Raw genomic sequence first — 26,004 nt, forward strand, 5'->3', positions numbered from 1 at the left:
ACGCCTTGTTATCTCAGATTCTCCAGCATCTGCAGTTCCTACTATCTCTGAAATAGTTTTTGAAGTGCACTTGGTGTAATACAATGAATTTTTATGCAGCTAGCTCTCATTAGAAGCATTGTTCTTTTTGTGATCCTGCTCGAATGATAAATATTGGCTAGGACGCCAGGAAGATCTTTGAAATTTGGTAAGGGGATATTTCAAGATCTACTCTAACTCGGACTTCAGAGTCTCAGCTTAAAAGCTCATCTGAAAGATGCAGTCTCTAACAGTCCCCCATCACCGCACTGAAGTGCCAGCTCTGATATTTGTCCTTAAGTTACATTGTGGGACTTGAACACCCACTGTTTGATGCAGAGATGAGAGTTCTACCAACTGCCCCTGCCTTGTTCAGGTGAGATTGTTACTAAGATAGCTTTGCACAGTTTGAAGTGTGGTGAGATACAGCATATTCTGGAGTTGGTAATGTTACATGCTGTGCACAGATATTAAACTGGTTTTTAAAAGCACGATATATGCCTGATTTGTACACCACATAAACCAAAGGAATATTAATATAGCAAAGGCTTCTCAAGTCAGTTGCACTTGTTTGAATTTTGCTTTTCTGGCATTCAGTTACTAAAACTGATAATGAGCAATGCTGTTGACATGTCAGAGGTCCCTCTCCCTCTGTCAGAGATCATAATCTGAAGTTTGAACACTTAAAATTTTAATGGCATGTTTTAAAAAGCATATTAATTTGCTCCATCACCATCTCCTCTCCCTCCTCCCTCATTTGTTGACTTATGTATACATTTCATCAATTTTGTTGTATCTCAATTTTTTAAATAGTCTGTACTTTTTGAAGGGAGGGAACTCTCAAACCTATTTATGTTTTGTGGACTTGTTGACTTTTATCTTTTTATGACTACTTTTCTTGTCCACAGATCTCAGTTTTTGGTCTGCTCCATAATGTGGAAACATTTTCTTCAAATCCGTGCTATCAAACCCCTTATAATTTTAAAGAGCTGTGCTTGAGGTCACCCCTCAATCTTCTCTTTTTGAAAAGAAAGTGGCCCAACCAGTTTAGTCTTTCCTGATAGTTACAAGCACTCTGTTCTGGTATCATCCCTGTAAATTCTTTACTGCCCCTTCTTCCGTTCCACTATAAACATTTATAAGACACAGAACAACACTATACAATGTACTCTGTCAAGCTTGATAATATTCATCTGCAGTGAACCTACCAGAAGAAGTTCAGATTGACAAATAAATACCTCCTGACACTAGACTAGTTCTGTTCTTCGGTATCTTGAATTAATGTCACATTAGACGTAATCAGATATCTTAATATAAATAGTTATCAACAGGTATTGCCTGACAATCACTGCGGGCCAGACAGCATTCATGGAGAGAGACAGCAAGCTAATGTTTCGAGTCTCTTCTCATCAGAAGAGTCATCTAGACTTGAAATGTTAGCTTGCTGTCTCTCCATGGATGCTGTCTGACCCGCTGTGATCTCCAGCATTTGTTGTTTTCAGTACAGATTCCAGCATCTGCAGTAATTTGCTCCTAGATATAGTCTGGTCATTGCAATATCTTAAGAAATGCAATCAGGTCTTCTTAAGGTCTACATTTCTCAGAAGCTAACTCTCGAAGCACATTGGTTGAGGTTCACAGATTATCAATATCAAACGTTTTCCAGTTGATCAAGACTGTTCACCGTGTGAAAGGGAGGGCAAACTGTGGCTAATTGAGATTATTTACAAGAGATGGGCGTGATTTCTGGCTGCCTGAAATTATAGATTAGGTCTAAAGATAGCCAGTGACTCAGTGATCAGACTATCAGGTGCTTTTCTTTGAAAGTTTGGAAACCAGATATTTTGTTCTCCCTGTCGTGCTGACAATAATTTAAGTTTGGCCAATGAACATGTCTTTGTATTTGTGGCTTAGTGGTTAAGCTGACAGATTTAAGATACAGTGGGATCTCCTCGCATAGGTTTGAATCCTGCTGACTACATGTTGCACCAACCCTGCATCAAAATGAGTGTCGAAATAGTGTTTTCGCAAAAGAGAAAAGCTGGCCAGCAAACATGTTGCATGTTGGTTCTCAGCACATGCCATGTTCTTGTAGCCAAGCCTTGACTTAATGCAGCTGGAGTCAATTCATGTGAAGTGCAAAGAAAAGTTTGAATGATCTAAGAATTTCTATTGGGTTCACTGAATACAGTTAATAAATGTTGAGCTGAAAATCTTTCTTTAACATCAATGGTGATTTGCCCCCAGAAGGTGTTGCTTAGATTTACAGCAGAAAAAGACCATTTGCCCTAACTTGTCTGATCCAGTGTCTATTCAAGCCTTCAACAGCAACCCCCCAACCCCGATTTCATCTCATCCTGTCAACATAGCCTTGGATTCCTTAGATTTCTACACGGCCTTTCACAATTTCAGGATATCCCAAAAAGATCAACAGCAAATGAAGTGTACCCGTTAATGTGTTGTAGGAAACGTAGCAGCCATACTGTTCAGAGGAAGCTTCCACCGAACAGTAATGCATTAACGGTCACATTTTATTTTAGTGGTGTTTTTTATAAGATGATAATGGCCCAAGATACTCTGGGCAACTTTCCCGCTCATCTCTACAGTACTGGCCATGGGATATTTACACCCATGTGAAAGCAAAGATGTCACCTTGAGTTAATGTCTCATATGGATGACGACACCACCAGTGCAGCATTCTGTCAGTATGGCCATGCAGGTGGCAGCTTTGACTCTTGTGCTCAGGTTATTAAGTGAAACGTGAACCCATAGCCTCTGCTTGCCAGTAGTCAGTAGATTAAAGTGGATTCCAGACCCACTTCACCTCAGGCAGGGTCCATCACTTGCCAGGTATTTCACCTGGAGAGCATAGCAGAGACAGGCAGAAAACTCAAATTTGAATAGGCAGCCAACTCCATTTTTAATGTGATATCTCGCGCACAAACTCAGGTTTAATTATTACTGAAGCAAATGTGTGCTCTGGGTAAGTCAGATTCACTCCTGAGACTTCTATACAGATATGTGTTTAACATCTTAGAAATATAGGCAGCAGTGGCAGCCATTCAAGAGGATATTTCACTGTGGTAGACATAGTGTCATAGAGAGGTACAGCATGGAAATAGACCCTTCAATCCAACTTGTCCATGCTGACCAGATATCTAGTCCCATTTGCTAGCATTTGGCCCATATCCTTCTGAACCCTTCCTATTCATGTACCCATCCAGATGCCTTTTAAATGTTTTAATTGTACCAGCCTCCACTACTTCCTCTGATAGCTCGTTCCATAAATATACCACATTTAAGGAGATATTTCATTGTGGTGGGATTTAAGGGGATATCTCACTGTGGCGGACTTCCAAGGGGATATTACAAAATACTTAGCATAAGTATTTATATGATGAAGAAAAATTCTGAAGGGAGGACTGACTACCCGTGGTTAACTAAAGCAGCTGGGGAAATCATCAAACATAAGGAAAAAGCATATAACTGCACAATAGTGAGTGGCAAGTCAGATGATTGGTTGGAATATGAAGAATATTGAAGGAATAGCTCTTACTGTGGCTAAAGGCGTGCCTCTAAACATACAGAACTTCCAGATTTCCAGAGGACATTTGATAAGGTGCCAAGGTTATTGTGTAAAAAAGAAGCTCATGGTTTTGGGAGCTGACATATTAGTCTGGATAGAAGATTAGTTGGCAGACAGTATGCAAAAGTGGGTCTTTGTCCGATTGGCAGGATGGGATGCATAGAGTCCTGTCGGGGTCAGTGCTGGGGTCTCAACATTTTACAATCTACATCAATGATTAGATGTTTGGAGCAAAGGCATGGTAGTTAAATTCTAGATGATATGAAGATGGGAAGAGATGTTGCACAGTTATAAACAGGCATAGGTAGGTTGAATGGGCAAAATCTAACAGGTGGAGTATATGTGAGAAAATGTGAAGTTGTTCATTTTGGCAGGAAGCATAAAAAAGCAGAATATAGATTTCCTGCAGAATTCTGAGGTCCAGAACAATGTATATGTTTTGAGTCACAAAAAATTAGTATTCAGTTAGAAACAAGTAAGTGCTAACACGAATTGAACGTAAAAGTAGAGGCATCTGAATGGGTGAGAGATAGCAGGAACTGCAGATGCTGGAGAATCTGAGATAACAAGGTGTAGAGCTGGATGAACACAGCAGGCCAAGCAGCATCAGAGAAGCAGGAAAGCTGATGTTTCGGGCCTAGACCCTTCTTCAGAAATCTGAATGGGTACATGAATAGGAAGGGTTTAGAGGGATATAGGCCAAACGCTGGCAAATGGGACTGGATTAATTTAGGATATCTGGTCAGAATGGATGAGTTGGACTGAAGGGTCTGTTGCCATTGCCCCACATCTCTATGACTGTATAAAGATGTTAGGCTTTAGTTGTATAAGGCATTGGTAAGACCACGTCTCAATGACTGTTACAGTTTTGATCCTCTTATTTAAGAAAGGATGTAAATGGATTGAAGGTCGTTCAAAGCGAGGTTACTAGATTGAAGGTAGATCTCAATATTGAACTCCACAACCTCAGAAACTGACCGCAAGATGCCTGTTCTCCGTTTTCTTTACATTCTGTCAACAGAGTTAATGTTTTGAGCCTGATATTACTTTTTCAGAATTCTTGTGTCTTGACATATGGAGAGTTGTTGATTCGGGTTTACATAGGTTTTAGAGCACTTGTATTTTAAATCAACAGGTAAAGACTTCTTCCAGTTTGATTTTTATCCGATTTGACTTTAAAGTGTATTATGACCTTCTGTTGCGAAATGACAAGCTGATTTGAAATGAACCTAAAGCCTAATGTTCTAATATTCAGTACTACATGTGTAGAATTGTAGCTGTTGATAATCAGTGCTGACTGGATTATAAACGTTGTTATATTTTGCTGCAGGTTTTTGTCTCGACTGCTCAGGACAAACACAAGAATGCAGATGTAAAATGTTTACAATGATTTATACAGCGGCAGAACAGGGAGCTGATTGGTTGACTGAGCGGCTGAGGCATTGCCATATGTGAAAGTGATGGGGAACCATAGACTCCCTAAACTCCTGCGGAATTGAAAAGTTTACAAAACTTGAATATATGTTCTATTTGTAGAGAATAGGGCTGTGCATATGTAAATTTTCACTTCAGGCAAACGTAAGTGAACCATGACTGTCTTAACTTGGTTATTGTGTAGCTGTCATCACACTCAGAATCCTTTATTAGAGGGCGTCGCTGACCAGGCAGCATTTATTGCCCATCCCTAATTGCCCAGAGGGCAGTCGAGAGTCAACCACATTGCTGTGGGTCTGGAGTCACATGTAGGCCAGACCAGGTAAGGATGGCAGTTTCCTTCCCTAAAGGACATTAGTGAACCAGATGAGTTTTTCCTGACAATCGACAATGGATTCACGGTCATCATTAGATTCTTATTCCAGATATTTTATTGAATTCAAATTCTACTGTCTGCCATGGTGGGATTCAAACCCGGGTCCCCAGAACATTATCTGGGTCTCTGGATTAACAGTCCAGCGATAATACCACTAGGTGGTTTAGCAAGTGCTGCCCAATTACAGAATCACACCAAACAGTCGACATGTTGAGGTTATAAGACTTGCTCGCGAGGCGGTGGGGTTGGTTGCAGACGTTTCATCACCCTGCTAGGTGAATTGTCAGTGCGCCTCTGGTGAAGTGTCGGTGTTCTGTTTTGCTTGTTATTTATATGCCTCGGTTTGCTGGGGTGGATGGTATTACTTCCAGTTCTGTTTCTCAATGGTTTGTACACATGTTGTTTTGGGTTTTACAACAGCTGATTGAGACCTGTGAGTGTGCAATAACCCATATTTATTTTCTGACCTAGAGATGCTGTCTGAACATGTATGAACTGTTCAGTGGGGTATCTCTGCTGTCATCTGATTATTGTGCCTTACCAACTGCAAGACGTCCGAAAGCGCTTTACAGCCAATGAAGTATATTTGAAGTACAGGCACTTTTGTATTGTAGGAAATACAGCAGCCAATTTGTGCACAGCAAGCCCCTATAATCAGTTTTTTTCCTGTGCTTTGGTCATTATTTATCCCTCAACCAATAATGATAAAGGTGGTGGGATGTATTAGAATTTAAGTTAGGGGATTGGGGTGCGCAGACAAGGCTTGTATGCCGTTGAATATGGAAGGTGAGGCAGCGATCTAATTGAGACGTTTAAGAAGACCAAAGGTTTAAGGTAGAGGGAAACAAAATCCACCACATGAATGTGTCACCCTGTGTTGTGTTCAGTTGTTTCTGCCCTGAATATGCTGTGTTTCAGGGCCTTTTCAAAGGCCTCTTCTGATGTCCATCAGTGACCTCTTATTTTAGCAATTTGTGTCGAACCACCTCTTACAGTCAGATGAGATGTTTAACTGTGGGCCTCATCTGCCAAAAGGAGGGTGTGGAAGATCTTACAGTAACCGGAAGATGCTGCCTCAGACAGCGCAACATTCAATGGGAGAGTAAGCTTAGATTTTTTTGCTTCAGTCTCAAATGAGGTTTGAACTGAAAACATTCTTTTGGGCCCTAACAATTGATTTTTGCCATCAGAAGGAACAGTGTGTCATCTTAGTCTTTTGAAGATGTCCAGATACAGATCACCGCACCTTGCACAATTCATGTCTAGCCTGCGAAGGATTCCATAAGCAGAATTCCTTGTGCACAACTCTGCTCGCGCTGTGAAAGGTTATTTCTGCTGGAGGTTTCACTCATGGCAGGTTTATAGTGTTATGTGAGGTGTATAAAGGACATCAGTCTTCTAGGATGTGAATTTTTTAACTCCAACTTGCTTTTTTGGACTTCTTCACTATTTACCCTCCTTTATCCTGCTCCAAGAAATGGGTTCATTCAGATGAATGAATTCACTACAGAGGTTTTATTTATTTTGCTGTGATGGATTTTTGGCAGAGTGCTTGTATGTTGAACAGTGTACGGTGTAGCTATCTATATTTCGACTGCACCAAGTACAGGCATTTTACAGTTCTCGACCCCCGCACAGAGTCTCAGGCAGCTGTCGGCATTCCGTTGCTACTGGCCTTTTCTGGACCAGACAGAAATGGGATGCAAATTAATTATTTTGTCTCCTATATTTATGTTTCTTACAATTTCACGATTACCCCAGCGGCATTCCAACTCTCCAGTCCCCAACCTTTCCCATCGCCTTCCCCACCCCCGCCATAAATATTTGCCGGTACAAAATTGTGTGCTTTTCTTCTAACCTGTCTCTGAATTATTCAGAACAGGAGGGACTTCTTTTCATCGACTTATGTTTGTGGCAAAATTATGTCCTTTTGATATGTATCCTACGCCTGTCTGAAATCCTCCCTTAATAATATTTTGATTCTTTGTACTACATGTTGCAAACTGGTAGTCAGGATAGTTTTTCAATTCATACTTTTTGGCAAATCTGTACTGGGGAATACCTTGATCTCTGTTTTATTTATTGATTGCTCAGTCTTCACTCTGTCATTGTCTGTGCTCGATGACCTGTGTTGGGTCCCAGTCCAGCAACAGCCCCATTTAAATTTTCTCATACTTCTTCTCATCCCCCTTCACAGTCTTGCCTCCTTTGTTATCTCTGTAACCTCTGCCGACATTAGAATTCTTCATATCGAGCCTCCTGAGCAACCCCAGTTTCCATTACCCCAGTATTAGTAGCCGTGTCTTCAGCTAGCTGGACCCTAACGTCTGGAACTTGTTCTGTACTTCTCTACAGTACCTCTCTTCAGGCTGTTCCTCAAAGCGTGGCTGTCCATTTCCACTGTGTTTGACGTGATAGCAAATTTTGTTTGATGGTGCTCCTGTGAAGCACCTTGTGTGTTCATTTACTGGTTAAAGGCGCTGGATAAATGCAAATTGTTCTTGCTTTTCGTGCTAATCAGAAGTAGCCAGCCCTGTCTGTACATTTGCAGTTCCATTATGGTGCTGGTTGACATTAGAAGCTCATTAACACACCAGATAAAAGATGAACCTGTTCCTAAGTAATCACTTCAGGAGGGATTAAGAAATCTAATTGAAGTTCAGGAGCTGCTCCCTTTTGACGCTGCTGTTCAAGTAATCAACCCACTGAACCATGACTGTTTAAGTTCTCTAAACTTTAACCAAATTTGGTAACTATTTTCATTTTTCTTTGGGGAATTCAGTTCCTTCCTTCCTTAAACGAGGAAGTTGAAAATGAATTGCCTACGTGATGCTGTGCAGTCAAGCTTATTTTGTAGTTCAACCCCTCTGAGATTTCCACGTCCAAGAAATTGGCTTCTTATTGTGTTGATCCATATTTGCAAGCATTTCTTTCTGCAGCTTATTGTAAAAATGTTAGTCATTAGAATTCTTCAACAGATTTTTAATACTTTCCTTATCCCCTTTCTTGAATTCCGTATTTATTCTTTCAGTCCCCGTTTCTTTTGCTCAGTAACTTCCTCAAGATGTGGTTCAGATGAGAAATTGTACCTGTTTGCTGTACTCTGTGCCTGGTCTAAGTCTGAAAGTGTTCGGATTAAACCCCATTCAAGGCGACATCATCTAAGGTGACATTTGGTGTTGTTCTGAATACCATATTGCTAGAGATGCCACCTTTCAGATTAAACAGGGAGACCTAGGTGTTCAGGTACATAATTCTTTGAAATTTGGATCACATGTAGATAAAGGTGGTTAAGGAGGTGTTTAACATACTTGCCTTCATTGCTCAGACTTTTGTGTATAGGAGTTGAGACATTATTTTGTTGTTGTACGGGAAGTAGGTGAGGCCTCTTCTGAAGTACAGTGTCCAGTTATGATCTCCCTGTTATCAGAAGGATATTATTAAGCTGGAGAGGGGTCAGAAGGGATTTATGAGGATGTTGTCAGGAATGGAGGGTTTGAGTTATAAGGAGAGGCTGGGTAGGCTGCGACTTCTTTCACTGGAGTGTAGGAGGTTGAGAGGTGACCTTATAGAGATTTATAAGATCATGAGGGGCATAGGTAAGGTGAATGGCAAGTGACCTTTCCATAAAGTGGGGGATTTTAAGACTAGAGGGCATATTTTTAAGATGGGAGGAGAAAGATTTAAAAAAGACATGAGTGGCAATTTTTTTGCAGAGTGGTTGATGATTGGAATGAACTTCAGAGGGAAATGGCGGATGCAGGTACAGTTACAACATTTAAAAGACATTTGGATAAGTACATGATTAAGAAATGTTTGGAGGGATATGGGCCAAGTGCAGGAAAGTGGGACTAGTTTAATTTGGGATTATGGTTGGCATGGATTGGTTGGACTGAAGGGTCTGTTTCTGTGCCGTATGACTGTATAATTGTAAACATTAAATTGTGGCCTTGGCTCAATGCACCAGCAGATACATAAGATATATTGACACTATTTGTTGAAGAGTAGGGACGTTCTTCATTCTGAGGCAGTGTGCATTGACCAATTGACAGTGCTAGCACCCGTTATTTGGTCCCAGTTATGCTGACTGCTTTTCAAAAGTGAATCTTTTGTCTTTGAATTACTTTGGGACATCCACAGGATGGAATCTGTAGGGGCCTAGGCACCGTGGGTTATGACAAGATTTGTGGCAGAATCAGACTAATGTCTGATGAGGCCACTCTTGATGCCAGGAACACCTTGTGCCATCTTTTTGTGCTTTTGAAATGTGGCGCAGTGGGTCTCGTGCCAGGCAGTAGAGAGTTGCCTATTAAAGGAGTTTTGTTAAATACTATGTTCACAGTTCAACTTGCCTCATTGATATTCAGCTTCCTATCTTTCCAAATATGCCAAGTAAGCTACACAAGAAACCTCAATGTGGAAGTCTGAGCGGGTACATGATGACTTCAGCTTGCTGCTTGTTCTGAGGGATTTCCATTCGTTTAGGCTCAAAGAGCAACTCGGTACAATCCATGGGCACCTGTGATTTCATCTCTCATTTATGGATGTTGGCATCCAACATTTACCAGCTCCCCATGACCATAATGGCACTTCTCTGACTTGCACGCAGGAAGAAAAGTTATGTATTTCAGGGCGCACCAGTGACTAGCTACAAAGACAGCTATCAGGCCCCTGGCAGTCATACCTAGGAGCTGCTTATTGCTGTTGGTGACATGGTGACAGGTATCATTAGTGGCAGCTAGTTGGTAGTAAAAGGTGATAGCAGCACTTGCAGTTTTGAAGAATTTTGTTTCCTGAACAGTCATTCTTCATTTTTACCTGAATTTTGAGATGAAGTTACAACTGCATCTGAAACTAAAGTGCCACAGCCCATACTGAAGCACAGTAAGCTCAATAGACAACTTTGTCAGTTTGCTTTCGCCTTCTTTGAATAAAGGCTACAGCTCATACAATAAAAAAAAGGTAGTTTTGCAAGTGCTCAAAATGTAAAGAAACATTTTCTGTAATTAATTAGACCTTCCCCGTGCTGAGACATTGGTTGAAGTCACCATCTTGCTTTTCAGGAATGGTTCAAAAACGAAATGCAAATGACATCACTATTCTCCTTTTGAAAATCACCTACAAGCACAATCCTAGTACTTTTAAAGCAACTGGAAGGAAAAGGGAAGCCAACCACGTGAATTTAAAAAAACAATACAGGGAAAATAGTATGCAGCAATACAGGTTTTTATGTTGGCATTTTAAAGAGCGCAGTAAAGATGGAAAGAATCTGCAATGATACAGTTTACAGGTGCCAATTGACAGTATCACATCGTCACCTTTACATGATGCCATGTGGAAACTGTCAGAAAAGTTGGAGCTTTAACTTCTATCCAAGTGATTTCAAGAGAAGGAATGGGAAAGGTGCACGAAATACCAAAAATTGACTCTGGTACAACTGCAATGATCATCTTATCATGCATCTTACAAAAATGTACTATGGAAACTGGCACAACTGGAGTAGTCTGTACACAATAAGTGAACTACAGACAGTAGGTTTGACATTCCCTGCATTGCTAGTAGCTATCTTGAGTGTGAATACAGTAGGCATGCCTGAAACCTTTCACATCACTGATTCTGCCATTAGTCTGCAACATGCATAGACCTCCATATGTTTATGAGCCATAAGATAATCAACCCATCAGTTACAGCGCCAAAGGGTCCAGACTGTGGCATCGATCTCATACATTTTGGTCAGGGCTGAGTGGAGCAGTTTCAACAAGTTACAGCTGATGATGGCCAGCTACAACAACCAAAAAGGTCACCATTACCTGGTGGCCTGAACAAATCCAGCAGGCCCCTTAGCTAGTGTGTTCTTGTTGTTTATCCAGAAATGAACCAGGACCGTCTAATGTAATTTTCAAGAGCAAATGGGTGGTAATTTCTCAGGCTCTGCATCAAGACATGCTAGACCATGTAGTCACGTGGGTACAGGAAAAACCGAGAAATTGGTGTGTGAATAAAAACTCGATTGACACACCATGTTGTGTAAATCCCATCGACTTTGACAGTCATGAGAACCTCTCTGTCCACGTGAGATTTCTTATGAGCAGGTGACTGACTATTTTGCTGATATCGAAGATATCACTAGTGCAGCGGTTGTTCACACTTTGACCCCTGTATTCTGTGTGACTGGCGTACCGCATCAAGTTGTCTGCCAACGTCTGCAGTGTGCTCGTGCACCTTTCCAAGACGTGCAGAAAATGGGGGGTGCAACAGATTTCCCTTCTCCTTAACCTTCGTCAAATGGACTCCCAGCATGCACTGCTAGTACAGTAAAATCCATGGTGGACAACTGTAAAATGACTTGCTAAGATTTTTGGATAGCTTTGCACATCTGCATACTACTTCTCAAGGTAATAGGTTAACTACATTGTCAGTTTTCATGTTCGGAAGGAGATCTACACAGTTCTTTCCTGCCCCTCGCTCGCCAGCCAATTACATTTGATCAATGCTGTGTTAGAAAGAAAGGAGAAAGTGATAGAATGGGCACGCAGACAGTTATCCAACTACCCCTTGATGCCTTTAAGATGTAAAAGTGTATCATTTCTTCCTTGAATATGTTCAGTGACTTGGCCTCCACAGTCTTCTGTGGTCAAGAATTCCACATTTTACAACCTTGTGAATGAAGAGATCTTCTCTCAGCTCAGTTCTAAATGGCCTAGCCCGAATCCTGAGACTGTGACTCCTAGTTCTAGACTCCTGCCCAGGGGAAGCATTCTCACTGCATTTAGTCTGTTCAGCCCTGTTAGGATTTTATTCATTTCAATCAGATCCCCTCTCATCCTTCTAAACTCTGGTGAATACAGCCCAGTCAAATCAATCTCTACCCTACAGGACAGACCTGCCATCCCCGGTATCAGTCTAGTGAACCTTTGCTGCATTGCCTTTATGCTAAGTATATCCTTTCTTCAGTAGGGAGACCAAAACTGCTCAGAGCACTCCAGGTGTGGTCTCACTGAGGCCCTGTATGACTGCAGTAAGACACCTCTACTTCTGAACTCTACTCCTTCTCATACAAAGACCAATGTATCATTGGTTTTCCCAATTGTTTGCTGCACCTATTTGTTCACTTTGACTGGGACAAAAAGATAAGAGTTTGAGATTTGTACATAAACACATGGATTTATCGCAAGATTTTGTCATAATGAGTAATTGTCAAGTCCTTGGAAGAAATAGCGACATATCTGAAATGAGCACAATCCATCACCCATGACGACTCAGAACCTGAAGGTATCATGCCAGATAACAGTCTCACATCTATAGCAAACTGTACACATACAGTCATGATAGAAAACACATTGCAGAGTGCAGCTACATAGTCAAGTCATGATAATTGTATAAGGACTACATCTGTTCACGTCATACATCCTCCAAAGCATCATCTAAAATGTGTAGAGTCAGTGTATCTATATACATCCTTCTACATGTTATTCGAAGAGTGTTTCCATCCTTTAAAGGGAAAAGGAAAGATGCTATATAATTGTATAGATTTTTGACCGGACAGACAATACATGTTTATGATAGTTACATGGCATCATGACATGACATGACATGCTCTTTGAATATACCTCAACTCCAGTCAGGCAGTCAGTGCACTGGAGTCAGTGTGGTGTGTTTAGTCAATTATATGTATGTGTACATGTCCATAGTGGGTAGTAACATCAGTGATCCTAGAACACAGATGAAGTGCTAGTCTGTGATATGACAGCAATGTCAACAATTAGTGTTGTTCATAAGCTTCAAGACATTTGTCTCAACTTGAATTCAATCTTTGTGAGATGTGTTATGTGAGCTAACAAAGAGGGCAACACTGAGACAAAATAATCCTGTTCGTGGTGTTTGACCCAAGAAACCACACTTCAAAAGAATGAAAGTTGCAGTGCAAATGCAAATTGTTATCACCTTCAGTTTCTGCAGCTCTATCGTTTTTGCTTCATGCTGCCAAGGATCGTATGGATTGTAACTGTCCTCAGCCCTGACCCATACTTACTTTCACCATGAGTAAACTCATGGCATGAATGTTTATAAGTGCAAAATTAAAATTAAAATTGTTGTTTCTTTTAAAAGAAATGCCTTTGAATAAATTACTTGAGTTTCTTTCTTAGACTGATAGGATGAATAGTCATTACAAATTTGAGGTTTAACCAGGCTATCAACAACATAGCTGTCTGATTTGATTCCAGTTCACCTTCTATGCTATTACTGTTTTGTACTATGAAGACTGATGCAAAATATTTATTCAATTTCTCTGCCATTTCCTGGTTCCCCATGATTATTTCTCCAGTCTTGTTCTCGTAGGGTCCTCTGTTCACTTTGATTTCTTGCTTTCTTTTTATATATTTAAAGAAGCCGTTGCTGTCTTGATATTACTTGCAAGTTTATCCTCAAAGTTTGCTTTCTCCCTTTTTTTTGAAATATTTTGTTGGTTTTTAAAGCTTTCCCAATCTTACCACTAAGCTTTTCCCACATTGTATGTCTTTTTTTCAGTTTGATAGCATCCATTATTTCCTTTGTTAACCATGGTCGTTTTAACTCTTTCCAGGAGTCTTTCTCCCTCATTACGATATAGACGTCACATGACACCTGGTTATAGCCGAACAGGTTTATTTGAAATCACAAACTTCCAAAGCACTGCTCCTTCGTCAGCTGAAGTGGCAGCATTCTGAAAGCTTGTGATTTCAAATAAACTTGTTGGACGATAACCTGGTGTTGTGTGACTTCTGATTTTTCCACCCCAGTCCAACGCCGGCATCTCTACATCATGACTAGCATATGGAGTAACAATGTCATACAGCACAGAAACATACAGCTAGTCCCTGCTGACCATAATTGCAGACTAAACTAGTCTGACCTGCCTGTGCTTGGCCCGTCTCTCTGCAAACCTTTCCTATTCATGTACCTGTTCAAATGTCTTTTAAACGTTGTAACTGCATCCACATGAATCATTTCGTCTGGATGTTCACTACACACACAAACCTGTCTGAAAAAGTTGATGTTCATGTCTTTTTAAAATCTTTCTCTTCTCACCTTAATAATATTCCCCCACGTCTTGAAATCCAGGCCCCCCCAACCACCACTGTAGGTATCGCTATCCAAATAGCTGCTCTGAAATGCTGCCATATCCTTTTTACTTATAAGCCTACATTTCACCTCTCCCAGTGCCCGTCCCCTTTAGTTAGTTTAAATCCCTGTCTGCAACCTAGTTACTTGATTTGCCAGGACATTGGTCACAACACAGCTTAAGTGAAGCTCATCCGATTGGAACAGCTTCCTTCTGCCCCAGTCCTGGTGCCAATCCCTTATGAACAGAAACCTTTTCCACCCGCACCAAACTCTCAGTCACACATTTAACTCCTTCACTTTATTTACCTTGTGGCAGTTTGCCTGTAGCTTGGGGAGTAAACCCAAGATTATTACCTTGGTTCTGTTTTCAAATTTAGCTTCTATGAGTTCTTTCAGCAGAACCTCATTTCTAGTCCTACCAATGTTGTTCGTACCAATGTGGACAATGACAATATTTTTTTCTTAAGAGATAGTAGGAACTGCAGATGCTGGAGAATCCGAGACAACAAGGTGCAGGGCTGGATGAACACAGCAGGCCAAGCAGCATCATAGGAGCAGAGAGGCTGACGTTTCGGGCCTAGACCCTTCATCAGAAAAGGGGGAGGGGAAGGGGGTTTTGAAATAAATAGGGAGAGAGTGGGAGGCGGATAGAGGAGAGGATAGGTAGAGAGGAAACAAACAGGTCGAAGAGGCGGGGATGGAGCCAGTAAAGGTGAGTGTAGGTAGGGAGTTAGGTAGGGAGTTAGGAAGGGGATAGGTCAGTCCAGGGAGGACGGACAGGTCAAGGGGGCGGGATGAGGTTGGTCGGTAGGAGATGGAGGTGCAGCTTGAGGTGGGAGGAGGGGATAGGTGGGAGGAAGAACAGGTTAGGGAGGCAGGGACGAGCTGGACTGGTTTTGGGATGTGGTAGGGGGAGGGGAGATTTTGAAACTTGTGAAATCCACATTGATACCATTGGGCTGCAGGGTTCCCAAGCGGAATATGAGTTGCTGTTCCTGCAACCTTCGGGTGGCATCGTTGTGGCACTGCAGGAGGCCCAGGATGGACATGTCGTCTGAGGAATGGGAGGGGGAGTTGAAATGGTTCACGACTGGGAGGTGCAGTTGTTTATTGCGAACCGAGCGTAGGTGTTCTGCAAAGCGGTCCCCGAGTCTCCGCTTGGTTTCCCCGATGTAGAGGAAGCCACACCGGGTACAGCGGATGCAGTATACCACATTGGCAGATGTGCAGGTGAACATCTGCTTGATGTGGAAAGTCTTCTTGGGGCCTGGGATGGGGGTGAGGGAGGAGGTATGGGGGCGAGGGAGGAGGTATGGGGGCAGGTGTAGCACTTCCTGCGGTTGCAGGGAAAAGTGCCGGGTGTGGTGGAGCTGGAGGGGAGTGTGGAGCCGACAAGGGAGTCACGGAGAGAGTTGTCCCTCCGGAAAGCAGATAAGGGTGGGGAGGGAAAGATGTCTTTGGTGGTGGGGTCGGATTGCAGATGGCGGAAGTGTTGGAGGATGACGCGTTGGATCTGGAGGTTAAGGCAAGCTACTATTTTGTAGTTCAAGGCTTTGCTGAAAACTAACTCAGTAGATTAAGTTTTCACTTGTTCTGAATATCCTTATCTGTGTTCACATTGCTCCTTACACATCCACAGAGCATGGTCCCATTTATTTTAAACAGTGAAGGCCATATGAACATCAATGTGTGCATACGATAGTTGATGTTTTAACTTCAGCAAACCATCATAATTGAACAACTTTTCATAACCTGATTTATTTGGGTCACTTCATATTGCCTGGGACTTCTGTAAATGCTTTACTACTCTCACTTCAATCAGCAACTACAGTTCCAGGTAAAATTCCTCGAAATGAAATGCAGAGGCATGCCATTTTATTTAACTTTGTAATTGATATTTTGCTAATGAAATTGCACAAACCACAGTCTCACAAACCTGCTTTACAAAAATCCATAACTCCTGAAAGCAGAGTTTTGCAAGAAGGCTCATGTCATCAGTTAACTTGAGGCATTCTGGCTTCCCCCACATTCCATATTCCTTTGAAAACATGTCGTGCAGATTTGCTCAGATTTTCTAGTCAGGAAAGGTACATCATTAATAAACAAGCAGACACAACATTGTGTGAATGTATTGACTGTGCAGAAAGTGTATTTTAATTGGCATAATTTCAAATAAAAACAGCTCTTTACTTCGCAATTGCTTTGCCTTTTTAGAATGTACTTCCTTTTAATGACTTACTTGAAATAAATCAGAAACATTCTGTTGCAACATTGGAACACATGAGTATTCAATGCACATTTCAGAATAGTTTTAAACCTGATTACTGCAAAAATTCTTTCAAGGTTTTATGAGAGACGCTTGTTCTTGACCAGAATAATGGCTGGATTCTTCACCAGAATAATTGTTCAGGTTTGTAAAGTGTGTAATTCTGAATTATTAGTAATAATTTTAGTAATTTGTAAATCCTGTGGTAATTTGGGTTTGTTTCAGCTCTTGTTTTGAGCGAGGAGCATTGAATAAATGGAAGTGCCTGAGACAGAACGAGGAAATGAAGCAGCCAGTCTCAAAGAAACCTACACCTGTCTATTGTACACACTGATGATTTTACCACGTGGTATTTTGAAGTTAACAGCAGTTTGTGTCTGATTCAAATTTATTTGTAAATAGTTCCTTTAACCCTGTTGATGCCTGCTTTTGTAAGGAATTTGACTGTTGTGACTGGCAATGAAATGTGTGTGCTACATACAAGATGCACTACAGAAATCCACCAAAGATCCTCAGATGGCATCTTCCAAACCCATGACCACTCCCATCTAGAAGGATAAAGGAGGCAGACACATGGGAACACCACCACCTGCAAGTTCTTCTCCAAGCTGCTCACAATCCTGACTTGGAAATATATCACCGTTCCTTCACTGCCACTGGGTCAAAGTCCTGGAATTCCCTTCCTGAGGGCATTGTAGGTCAACCTACAGCAGATGTACTGCAGCAGTTCAAGAGGGCGGTTCACCACTGCCTTCTCAAGGACAATTTTAGAAGGATGATAAATGCTGGCGCACCAGCGACACCCACATCCCACGAATGAATTAAAAAATCAGAGCACTGAGGCATACTATTCAAATAGCCAGCTTTGGTAGCTGGACTGCCCACCTCCAAGCTCTTTTTCTTGGGCAGTGGTCTGACCTCAGTTACCCCACTCCCCGCCACTCGACTGTAGGCACTTTCTCTTGAGGTGGAGACACCAAGCTGGACTGTGTCCTTCTTTCCACCTCGAAGAAAATCCAGCCCATCGTGCCTAAGTCTGTCTTCATCGCCAGCGTGTGCGCGCTGTGGCTGAAGACTGATACTTAGCTCATAGTCACCTTTCCTCGTCTCTCTATCCTGTGCCAGTCTTCGCAATTGGCAAAACAAAAATCCTTCAGTTTTCATGCCATTTACCATTAATGTTCTTTTCCTCTTTTTCTTTGAACTGTTCCCTTCATAACATTTCCTACTGAGACTTTCAGTTTATTCGTAGTTACCCTGGGCAGACTTCTTTCATCATTCATTCTCCATAGTATGTCACCGTTTGATACATTTTCCGTCCAACAGGTCCTTTCGGAACGGCTAAAATTTGCTATAACAGGTGTGAATAAACAGATAATTTAGATAATTTTAAAGAATGCTTTTATTTAAGAAACAGGGATCAGTAGAAAAATATCTTTGGAGGATGATTGGGTGGGGGGGAGGTTTCATCAAGATCAGTCATTCAAGATGGGGGCTGTCACCACCCTCATGAACACATTTTGGAATTGGCAACAAATGCCAACCCTGCTATATCCCCCTGAAAGAATCTTTGTGTTTTAATAAAATTGCTTTAAGGGCATGTTTTACAAACTATCAGTTTGGAAAAGGAACGTTCAAGTTTGTTTATTCCTTGTATTAAATTAGAGAGGGTACAGAAAAGATTTACAAGAATGTTCCTGATTTGCTTGGTTTGGTGTTAACTTGATTTAATGAGGTTTTTTTTTAGATGTGGGTCAGTCATAGGGGTTACATTCTCACCTTTGAATCTTAAGCTTCTAGGTTCAAGTCCCAGTTTGGGATTTGCGTGAAACTCAAGGCTGATGCTCCAGTGTAGCACTGTCAGGTCTATATAAAAGATCCTGTGGTACTGTCTTCTTGGAGAGCTTAAGAGTTCCCCAGGCATCATGACCAATATTCATCCCTCAACTAACATTGTTAAAGCAATGTTAGCTGGATATCATTGCATAGTTTTTTGTGGAATCTTGCTGTGTGCAAATAGGCTGTGGTTCCAATATTACAGCAGTGGTTACCTATCCATAAGGGCTTCATTGACTGTAAAATGGTTTGGGACAACCTGTGGTCTTGAAAGGCTCTATATAAATAAACCTTTCCTGTGTAATTTGTATGTGGTATCCCTAATCCTGAAATTGCCTTGGAGGTTTCATTATGTTAACAGTACTTTGTAAGTACAAGTTATTGAAATTACAGTTGAAAAATATTTTTGATATTCGGACTTAATCTCCAGAATCAGCTGACAATCTCTTCTCCTATGATGCTGCTTGGCCTGCTGTGTTCATCCAGCCCTGCACCTTGTTGTCGCGGATTCTCCAGCATCTGCAGTTCCTACTATCTCTGACAATCTCTTCTGCTCCTTTTTTCTTTCGATGTAATGTTACATCACTCAATGCAACAGACAAATATGCTGATTTCTCTTGCCATCATCCTGCACTGTCTAATTAAAATAGGCTTCTGGTCAGCAGAAATGTGCAGTTGCCATGTTTCAAATGGTAATCTTGGCTGGGCTTTTGTTAGTAACAGTGTGGGCAATTTATTGCTGATGGAATCCCCAATGTTTGTTCTCTTTCTAGCTCTTTAATGAAATTGTAGAATCTTTTCAGTGTTGACTAATGATTTAAAATGTTAATTTGAATATTAAGCAATCAGCACTTCCACAATATGAGAATGGTAAAACCTGGAGCCTCAAAAACTGTCCTTGTGATTTCTTTCTAGGCAAAACCAAAGGACATTGAACCTATAGACTACGAGAATGTCTTGTTACAGAAGAAAGCACAAATTATCAGTGATCCTTTGCGGGACATGCTGCTTTTCCCTAATGAAGATTTTCAGGTATTATCTAGTGAAGTTTATGTTAGAGTAATAATGTTTCAAGTGCTTTTACATTTTGTTTGAATGGTACATTATGTGCAGTCTGAGCAACACGAGTCGGCAAGGCTATACTGCTCGAAAGATACTGCAGCTAAAAAGTTTAAATTACCGGGGAACAGTAACCTAGAGAGGCCTCGTACCTGTCTTGACTACAAAGGTTAAATATTTCATAGGATATGAGTGTCGCTGTCTAAGCCAGTATGCATTGCCCAACTTCAATTTCCTGGCGGAATATGATGCTTTTTGTGTAAAGGACAAAGGTGGGCAATTTTCCACATTGTTGGGTAGATGTCAGTACTGTAGCTAGGAGCTCAGCTGGATCCAGAGGCTTTCAGTCCTTCAGTGCCCAGCCGTTTCTTGACAAGATGCGGAGGGAAGACAGGCAACTGTGATACTGGGGATCTCAAGACAAGGCCGAGATGGATCACCCACTCAGCGCTTTTGTCTGAAGGAGGATGCAAATATTTCAGACTTGTCTTTTGCACTGGTGTGCTGGGCTGCCCAATAGTTGAAGTTGAGGACAATTTGGAGCTGCCTCCTCCTGCTAGCTGTTCAATTCCCATCATTGTTCACAAAGGGGCTACAGAGCTTAGATCCAATGCTATGATAAGAGCAAGCTTCTTCCCTTTAACCAAATATTGGAATCCGTTAAGTTACAATGTATTCAAAGCTGAGGGTCATACTGCTATATTATTCCGAAATAGTCTTGGAACTATATGTTCCCATATTTGTTTACATAAGTATCCAGAGGGTCATGTTGCTGATTACTGCACTGCAATCTGTTTATGATGCTGCACGTTTGATTTTGTAAGTGCAATTGAAAACCATAAAACATAACTCCAATTGATAGATTGCAACCCATCCCTCTTCCTGAATTGGGACTGATGTATGATAACCAGTAGATGGTTTGTTATTATTTCCAGCAGCCAAACCAAATAATCAGAACTGTACTGTGCACTGTCCCTTTGCCTGAACACTGATTCGGAGAGTTTCTGCATAGCTGTTGAGTACAGTTTCTTTTATCAGTTTAATTATTTCCTTTTTGGGATGGTACAAAGTTTCCAGGCTGATTTGATCAAAGGAGAATGTAGCGTTCGTTAATGTTGTAAATTTCTTGGAATCAAACAAGACAATTAGGCCGCACCAGGACATATTTCTTCAGCCAATTTCCATGATTTGTCTGTTTCCTCCCACTGTTGGAAATGTACTTGAGTGTTGCCTTTTCCATTGAGCTCGAGAATGGGTTAAAGGTTATGTCTAAAGTCACAAACCATTGCTCAAATAAATCTGCTCACTTTGTTCTCTGTTTCAAATCCCCAATGGACAGCACACTTGTTGTTTGGAGATTTAAATGTCATGAGTAGATGATTACTGTAGCAATTTCACAAATGACAGTACCTTGTATTTCTAAAGCACTGTTAGTGTAATAACACATTCCAAGGAGCTCTATGGAATCATTATAGAGTCATACAGCACAGAAACAGACCCTTTGCTCTAACTAGTCCATGCTGAATTTACTCCTAAACTAAACTAGTCCCATCTGTCTTCTCCTGGCCCATATCCCTCCAGACCTTTCCTATTCATATATCTATCCAAATGTTTTTTAATTGTACCCGCATCCACCACTTCCTCAGGAAGTTCATTCCATATGTCAACCACCCTCTGTGTAAAACATTTGCCTCTCATGTCTTTTTTAAATCTCTCTCCTCTCACCTTAAAAATGTGTCCCCAAGTCTTGAAATCCCCCATCCTAGGGAAAAGACAACTACATTAACTCTATCTATACCTCTCACTATTTTATAAACTTCTATCAGGTCGTCTCTCAACCTCATATGTTCCAGTGAAAAAGTCCCAGCCTATCCAGCCTTTCTTTATAACTCAAACCTTCGTACCCGGTAACATCCGGGTAATTCTCCACTGAACCCTCTCCAGCTTAATAGCATCCATTCTATAACAGGGTGACCAGAACTGGTGACAGTATTCCAGAAGAGGCCTCACCAATGTCCTGTACAACCTCAACATGACTTCCCAACTCTATACACAAAGGACTGAGAAATGAATGTAGGCATGCCAAATGCCTTTTTAACTACCCTGTCAATATGTGACGCAAACTTCAAAGAATTATGTACCTGCACCCCTAGATCTCTCTGTTCCACAACACTACCTAAGGTCCTACCATTAATTGTATAAGCTATACCCTTGTTTGTTGTATCAAAATGCAATACCTCGCATTTATTCAGATTGAACTCCATCTGCCATTTTTCAGCCCATTGACCCATTTAATCAAGATCCCTCTGTAATCTTAAAAAACCTTCTTCACTGTCTACTATGCCACCAATTTTGGTGTCATCTGCAAACTTACTAACAGTGCCTTCTATGTACTCATCTAAATCATTTATATAAATGACAGAAAAAAGGACCCAGAACTGATCTCTGTGGAACAGTTGGTCACAGGCCTCCTGTCCGAAAAGCAACCCTCCTCCATTACCCTCTGTCTCCTGTCATTAAGTCAATTATGTATCCAATTGGCAAGCTCACCCTGAATTCCATATGGCCTAATTTTACTGATTAGCCTACCATGCGGAACCTTGTCAAAGGATTTACCTAAATCCAAATAAACAACGTCTACAGCACTGCCATCATCAATCTTTTTGGTAACTTCCTCAAAAAACTCAATCGAGTTTATGAGACATGATTTTCCTCGCATAAAGCCATGCTGACCATCCCTAATCAATTTTTGTCTCTGTAAATGTCAATAAATCTTATCTTTTATAATCGCCTCCAACAATTTACCCAAAGCCGAAGTCAGACTCAGGTTTATAGTTCCCCGGTTTCTCCTTATAAACTTTCTTCAACAAAGGTACCACATTAGCCACCCTCCAGTCATCAGGCACCTCACCCGTAGTTATAGATGACGTAAATATTTCTGCAAGGGGTCTTGTAATTTCCTCTCTTACTTCCTACAATGTTCTGGGATATATCAGGTCAGGTCTGGGAGATTTATCCACCTTTATATTGTTTAAGACCTCCCGAACTACTACTACTTTAATGTGAACTGTTTTAAAATATCAAAATTTATTTTTCTAGACTCCGTTTCTTTCTCCACAGTAAAAACTGATGCGAAATATTCATTTAGTATCTCTCCCATCTCCTCAGGTTCAACACAAGATGACGTCCTTGATCTTTAAGGAGCCCTACCCTCTCTTTAGTTACCCTCTTGCTGTTAATGTATTTGTAGAATCTCTTTAGATTATCCTTAACCTTATTTGCCAATGCTATCTCATATCCCCTCTTTGCCTTCCTGGTTTATTCCTTAAGAATTTATTCCTTACATTGATTAAGAGATTCAATTGAACCAAGTTGTCTGTATCTAAAATAAGATTCTCTTTTATTCTTGACTAGAACCTCAATATCTTTATTCATCCATTGTTCCTTAATCTTACCAGCCTTACCCTTCACTCTAACAGGAACATAATGCCTCTGAACTCTCATCATCACACCCCTGGATACCTCCCACTTGTCATACATCCTTTTACCTGTGAACAGTCTACTCCAATCAACTTCTGAAAGTTTTTGCCTCATACCATTAAAATTTGCCTTGCTCCAACTAAAAACTTTAATTTTTATGGAAGCCTTATCCTTTTCCATAACCATTTTGAATCTGTTAGAATTATGATCGCTAGACCCAAAGTGTTCTGCCACTTTTACTTCAGCCACCTGCCTTGCCTTATTGCCCAAAAGAAGGTCTAGTTTTGCTCCTTCTCCAGTAGGAGCACCATTAATATTGGCACTGAGCCACATAATATGATATTTGGGCAGGTCATCAAAGCTTGGTAGGAGGTAGGCTTTCAGGAGGACAGATATTTAGAGAGGTTTAGGAAGGGAATTCTAGAGTTTAGGGCCTTAGCATCTGAAGTGATGGCTGCCGTTGGTGGAGCAGTTAAAATCAGGGGAGCACGATGAGTTCAGATAGCTCAGAGGCTTGTAGAAGATTGAAGAGATGAGGTGGGGCTTGAAAGTGAGGTTGAGAATTTGAAAACCTAGATGTGAATTGGAACCGTGTGTAGAGTGATGAGAACAAAAACAAAGTTGCTGTAAAAGCTCAGCAGGTCTGGCAGCGTCTGTGCAGGTAAAAACAGAGTTAACGTTTCGGGTCCAGTGACCCTTCCTCAGAAGTAGGGTGATGAGCTCTGGATTGGTGGGTGAGTAGGACTTGGCATTGGTTAAGAGCCAGGCAAAAGAACTCTGGATGGTCACAAGTTCATAACAGGTGCAAGACTGGAGTGGAATGTTTCAATATTAAAGGAAATTTGCAAGAAACAGCTTGAGACACATTTTGAAAATGGGGCTGCTTTTATGATTTGTTTTCCTGAAACTGAGAAGCAATTGAAATTTGTTTATGACAAAGACTTGGAGTGATGACAAGAAAATGTTGTTGCAGGCTTCCAGCTCCATGTGTTTATATATTTTTAATTTTAGACTTTATAATAGAAAGGCCCTTTGGGGGGAGATCATGTGCACCTCATGAGCTAAGCCCCTTGTTACAAATGTTTACTGGTGATAGTCCAACTCCTTTCAAACTCACTTGCTTGTGTGGGTCTCAGCCAGGGCTCAGTTATGAGCACTGTCAGTACTTAAATCAGAAAATTATCCCAACAGAGAAGTTATCTGCCTTCCTTCTTACAAAAGCCCAGAGCATCATTTTGAAGAAGAGTAGGCAAGTTCTTCTTGGTGCTCTCAGCAATATCTGTCCCTCAACCTCCAACACAAAATAAATAAGGTGTCTGGTCCTTAACATGCCATTTGTTGAGAGCCTGCTGCCAGCTGGGATTCCATTGATAGCACACTTGCTAACCTCTGAGCCAGAAGATTATGGATTCAATTCCTGCTCTAGGACTCGAACACAAAGTTCCTGATGAATCTCTAATGTAGCACTATGGGAGTTCTGCCCTGTTAATAGGTGCTGTTTTCCATGTAAAGTATTGAAATGAGACCCTGCCTGCCCTCTTGTGGTTGTAATTGATTCCAGAGCACTGCTTTGAAGAATTATTCCCGATGGTTTGGTCAGTACTTGGGCCTTAAGCAACATCGCAAACAAGTTCATTTGGTCAGTAGTACATTACTATTGATCATAAAATCATGGAATCCCTAGTGTGGAAGCAGGCCATTCGGCCCTTCAAGTCTACACCGACCCTCCAAAAAGCATCCCACCCTCCCCACCCTATCCCTGTAACCCTGCATTTCCCATGGCTAGCCTACCTAGTTATACAACCCTGGACACTACGGGCAAATTAACATGGCCAATCTGCCTAACCTGCACATCTTTGTTTATAGGAGCTTGCTGTGAGCAAATTGATTGGCACACTTCCTGCATCACAACAGTTGAAGTTTTAAAAAGTACTTGGGTTGTCTTAATTAATTTTTGGCACCCAGTGGCCATGAAAGGTGCTACAGAAATGAGCCTCGTACCGAATAGTGAGAAGCTCAAGCTCCAATAGTACCTTAAAACACCTCCAACTTCTATCATCTTGAAGGTCAAGGGCAGCAGGTACATGGAAGCTCCACCACCTACAAGTTTTCCTTTGTGTCACATGCCATCCTGGCTTAGAATTCGATTGCTGTAGCTATACTGCCACTGTTCAAAATCCTAGAATTCTCTCCCTAACAGTACAATGGCTGTACCTACACACCTAGGGAGTGCAGCAGTCCAAAGTGCCAGCTCACGGCCACCTTTTCAAGGAAGGTAAAGATTGGGCAATAAATGGTGCCCTAGCCACCCAGCTCACATCCTGTGTAATAATTTGGAAACAAAATCTGGTGCCTTATGCCAGTGAATGTGCAGCATACTCTTGGTAAACTTTGAGAAGTATTTTCCCCTCACCAGATGCACATTTTTAAAGTCGACGTGAGAGGAAACTGTACAAGTTCTGTGTTTGTGTGTCACGGAAGTGTTGAAATTTCACCTGGGAGCACAGCAGCTTGAAAAGGTTCAAGGACAAAGCTCTGTATCCTTCCTTCACATCAAGGAGCTGCTTTATCCTGCCAGGATTTCTCTTTTTTTTTGTGGCAGAATTGTTGGTTTTACAATATCAACCTGTAAGTCAGACTTCCTATCTCATTCAGAGGGAAGACATATGCCAAAAAGATAAAGTTGTTGGCCCCCAAACAGATATTTGTTTTAGCTCTGAGTTGCAGGACAGGACTGCTGAATATTCTCTCATTAATGCTAATTTTGTTCTGGATTTGCACGGATGGGTTGTGAAGGTTTTTGCTGCTTTTTGTTGCTGTTATGCCGAATTTAGCGAGTCTTCT

General features: G+C 41.3%; 1 protein-coding gene across 1 annotated transcript in view; it reads left to right on the plus strand.

Moving 5' to 3' along the window:
* The window catches only part of LOC109912814 (dedicator of cytokinesis protein 9-like), a 274,157-nt gene that overhangs the window by 91,231 nt on the left and 156,922 nt on the right, over positions 1-26,004 (plus strand). Inside the window, exon 2 of the mRNA XM_048598409.1 lies at positions 19,537-19,653. Within this exon, the coding sequence (XP_048454366.1) occupies positions 19,537-19,653 (117 nt within the window). The remainder of the gene's footprint in view (positions 1-19,536; positions 19,654-26,004) is intronic.

The sequence above is a fragment of the Rhincodon typus genome, chromosome 6 (genome assembly GCF_021869965.1).
Source record: "Rhincodon typus isolate 14 chromosome 6, sRhiTyp1.1, whole genome shotgun sequence".
Lineage (NCBI taxonomy): Eukaryota > Metazoa > Chordata > Chondrichthyes > Orectolobiformes > Rhincodontidae > Rhincodon > Rhincodon typus.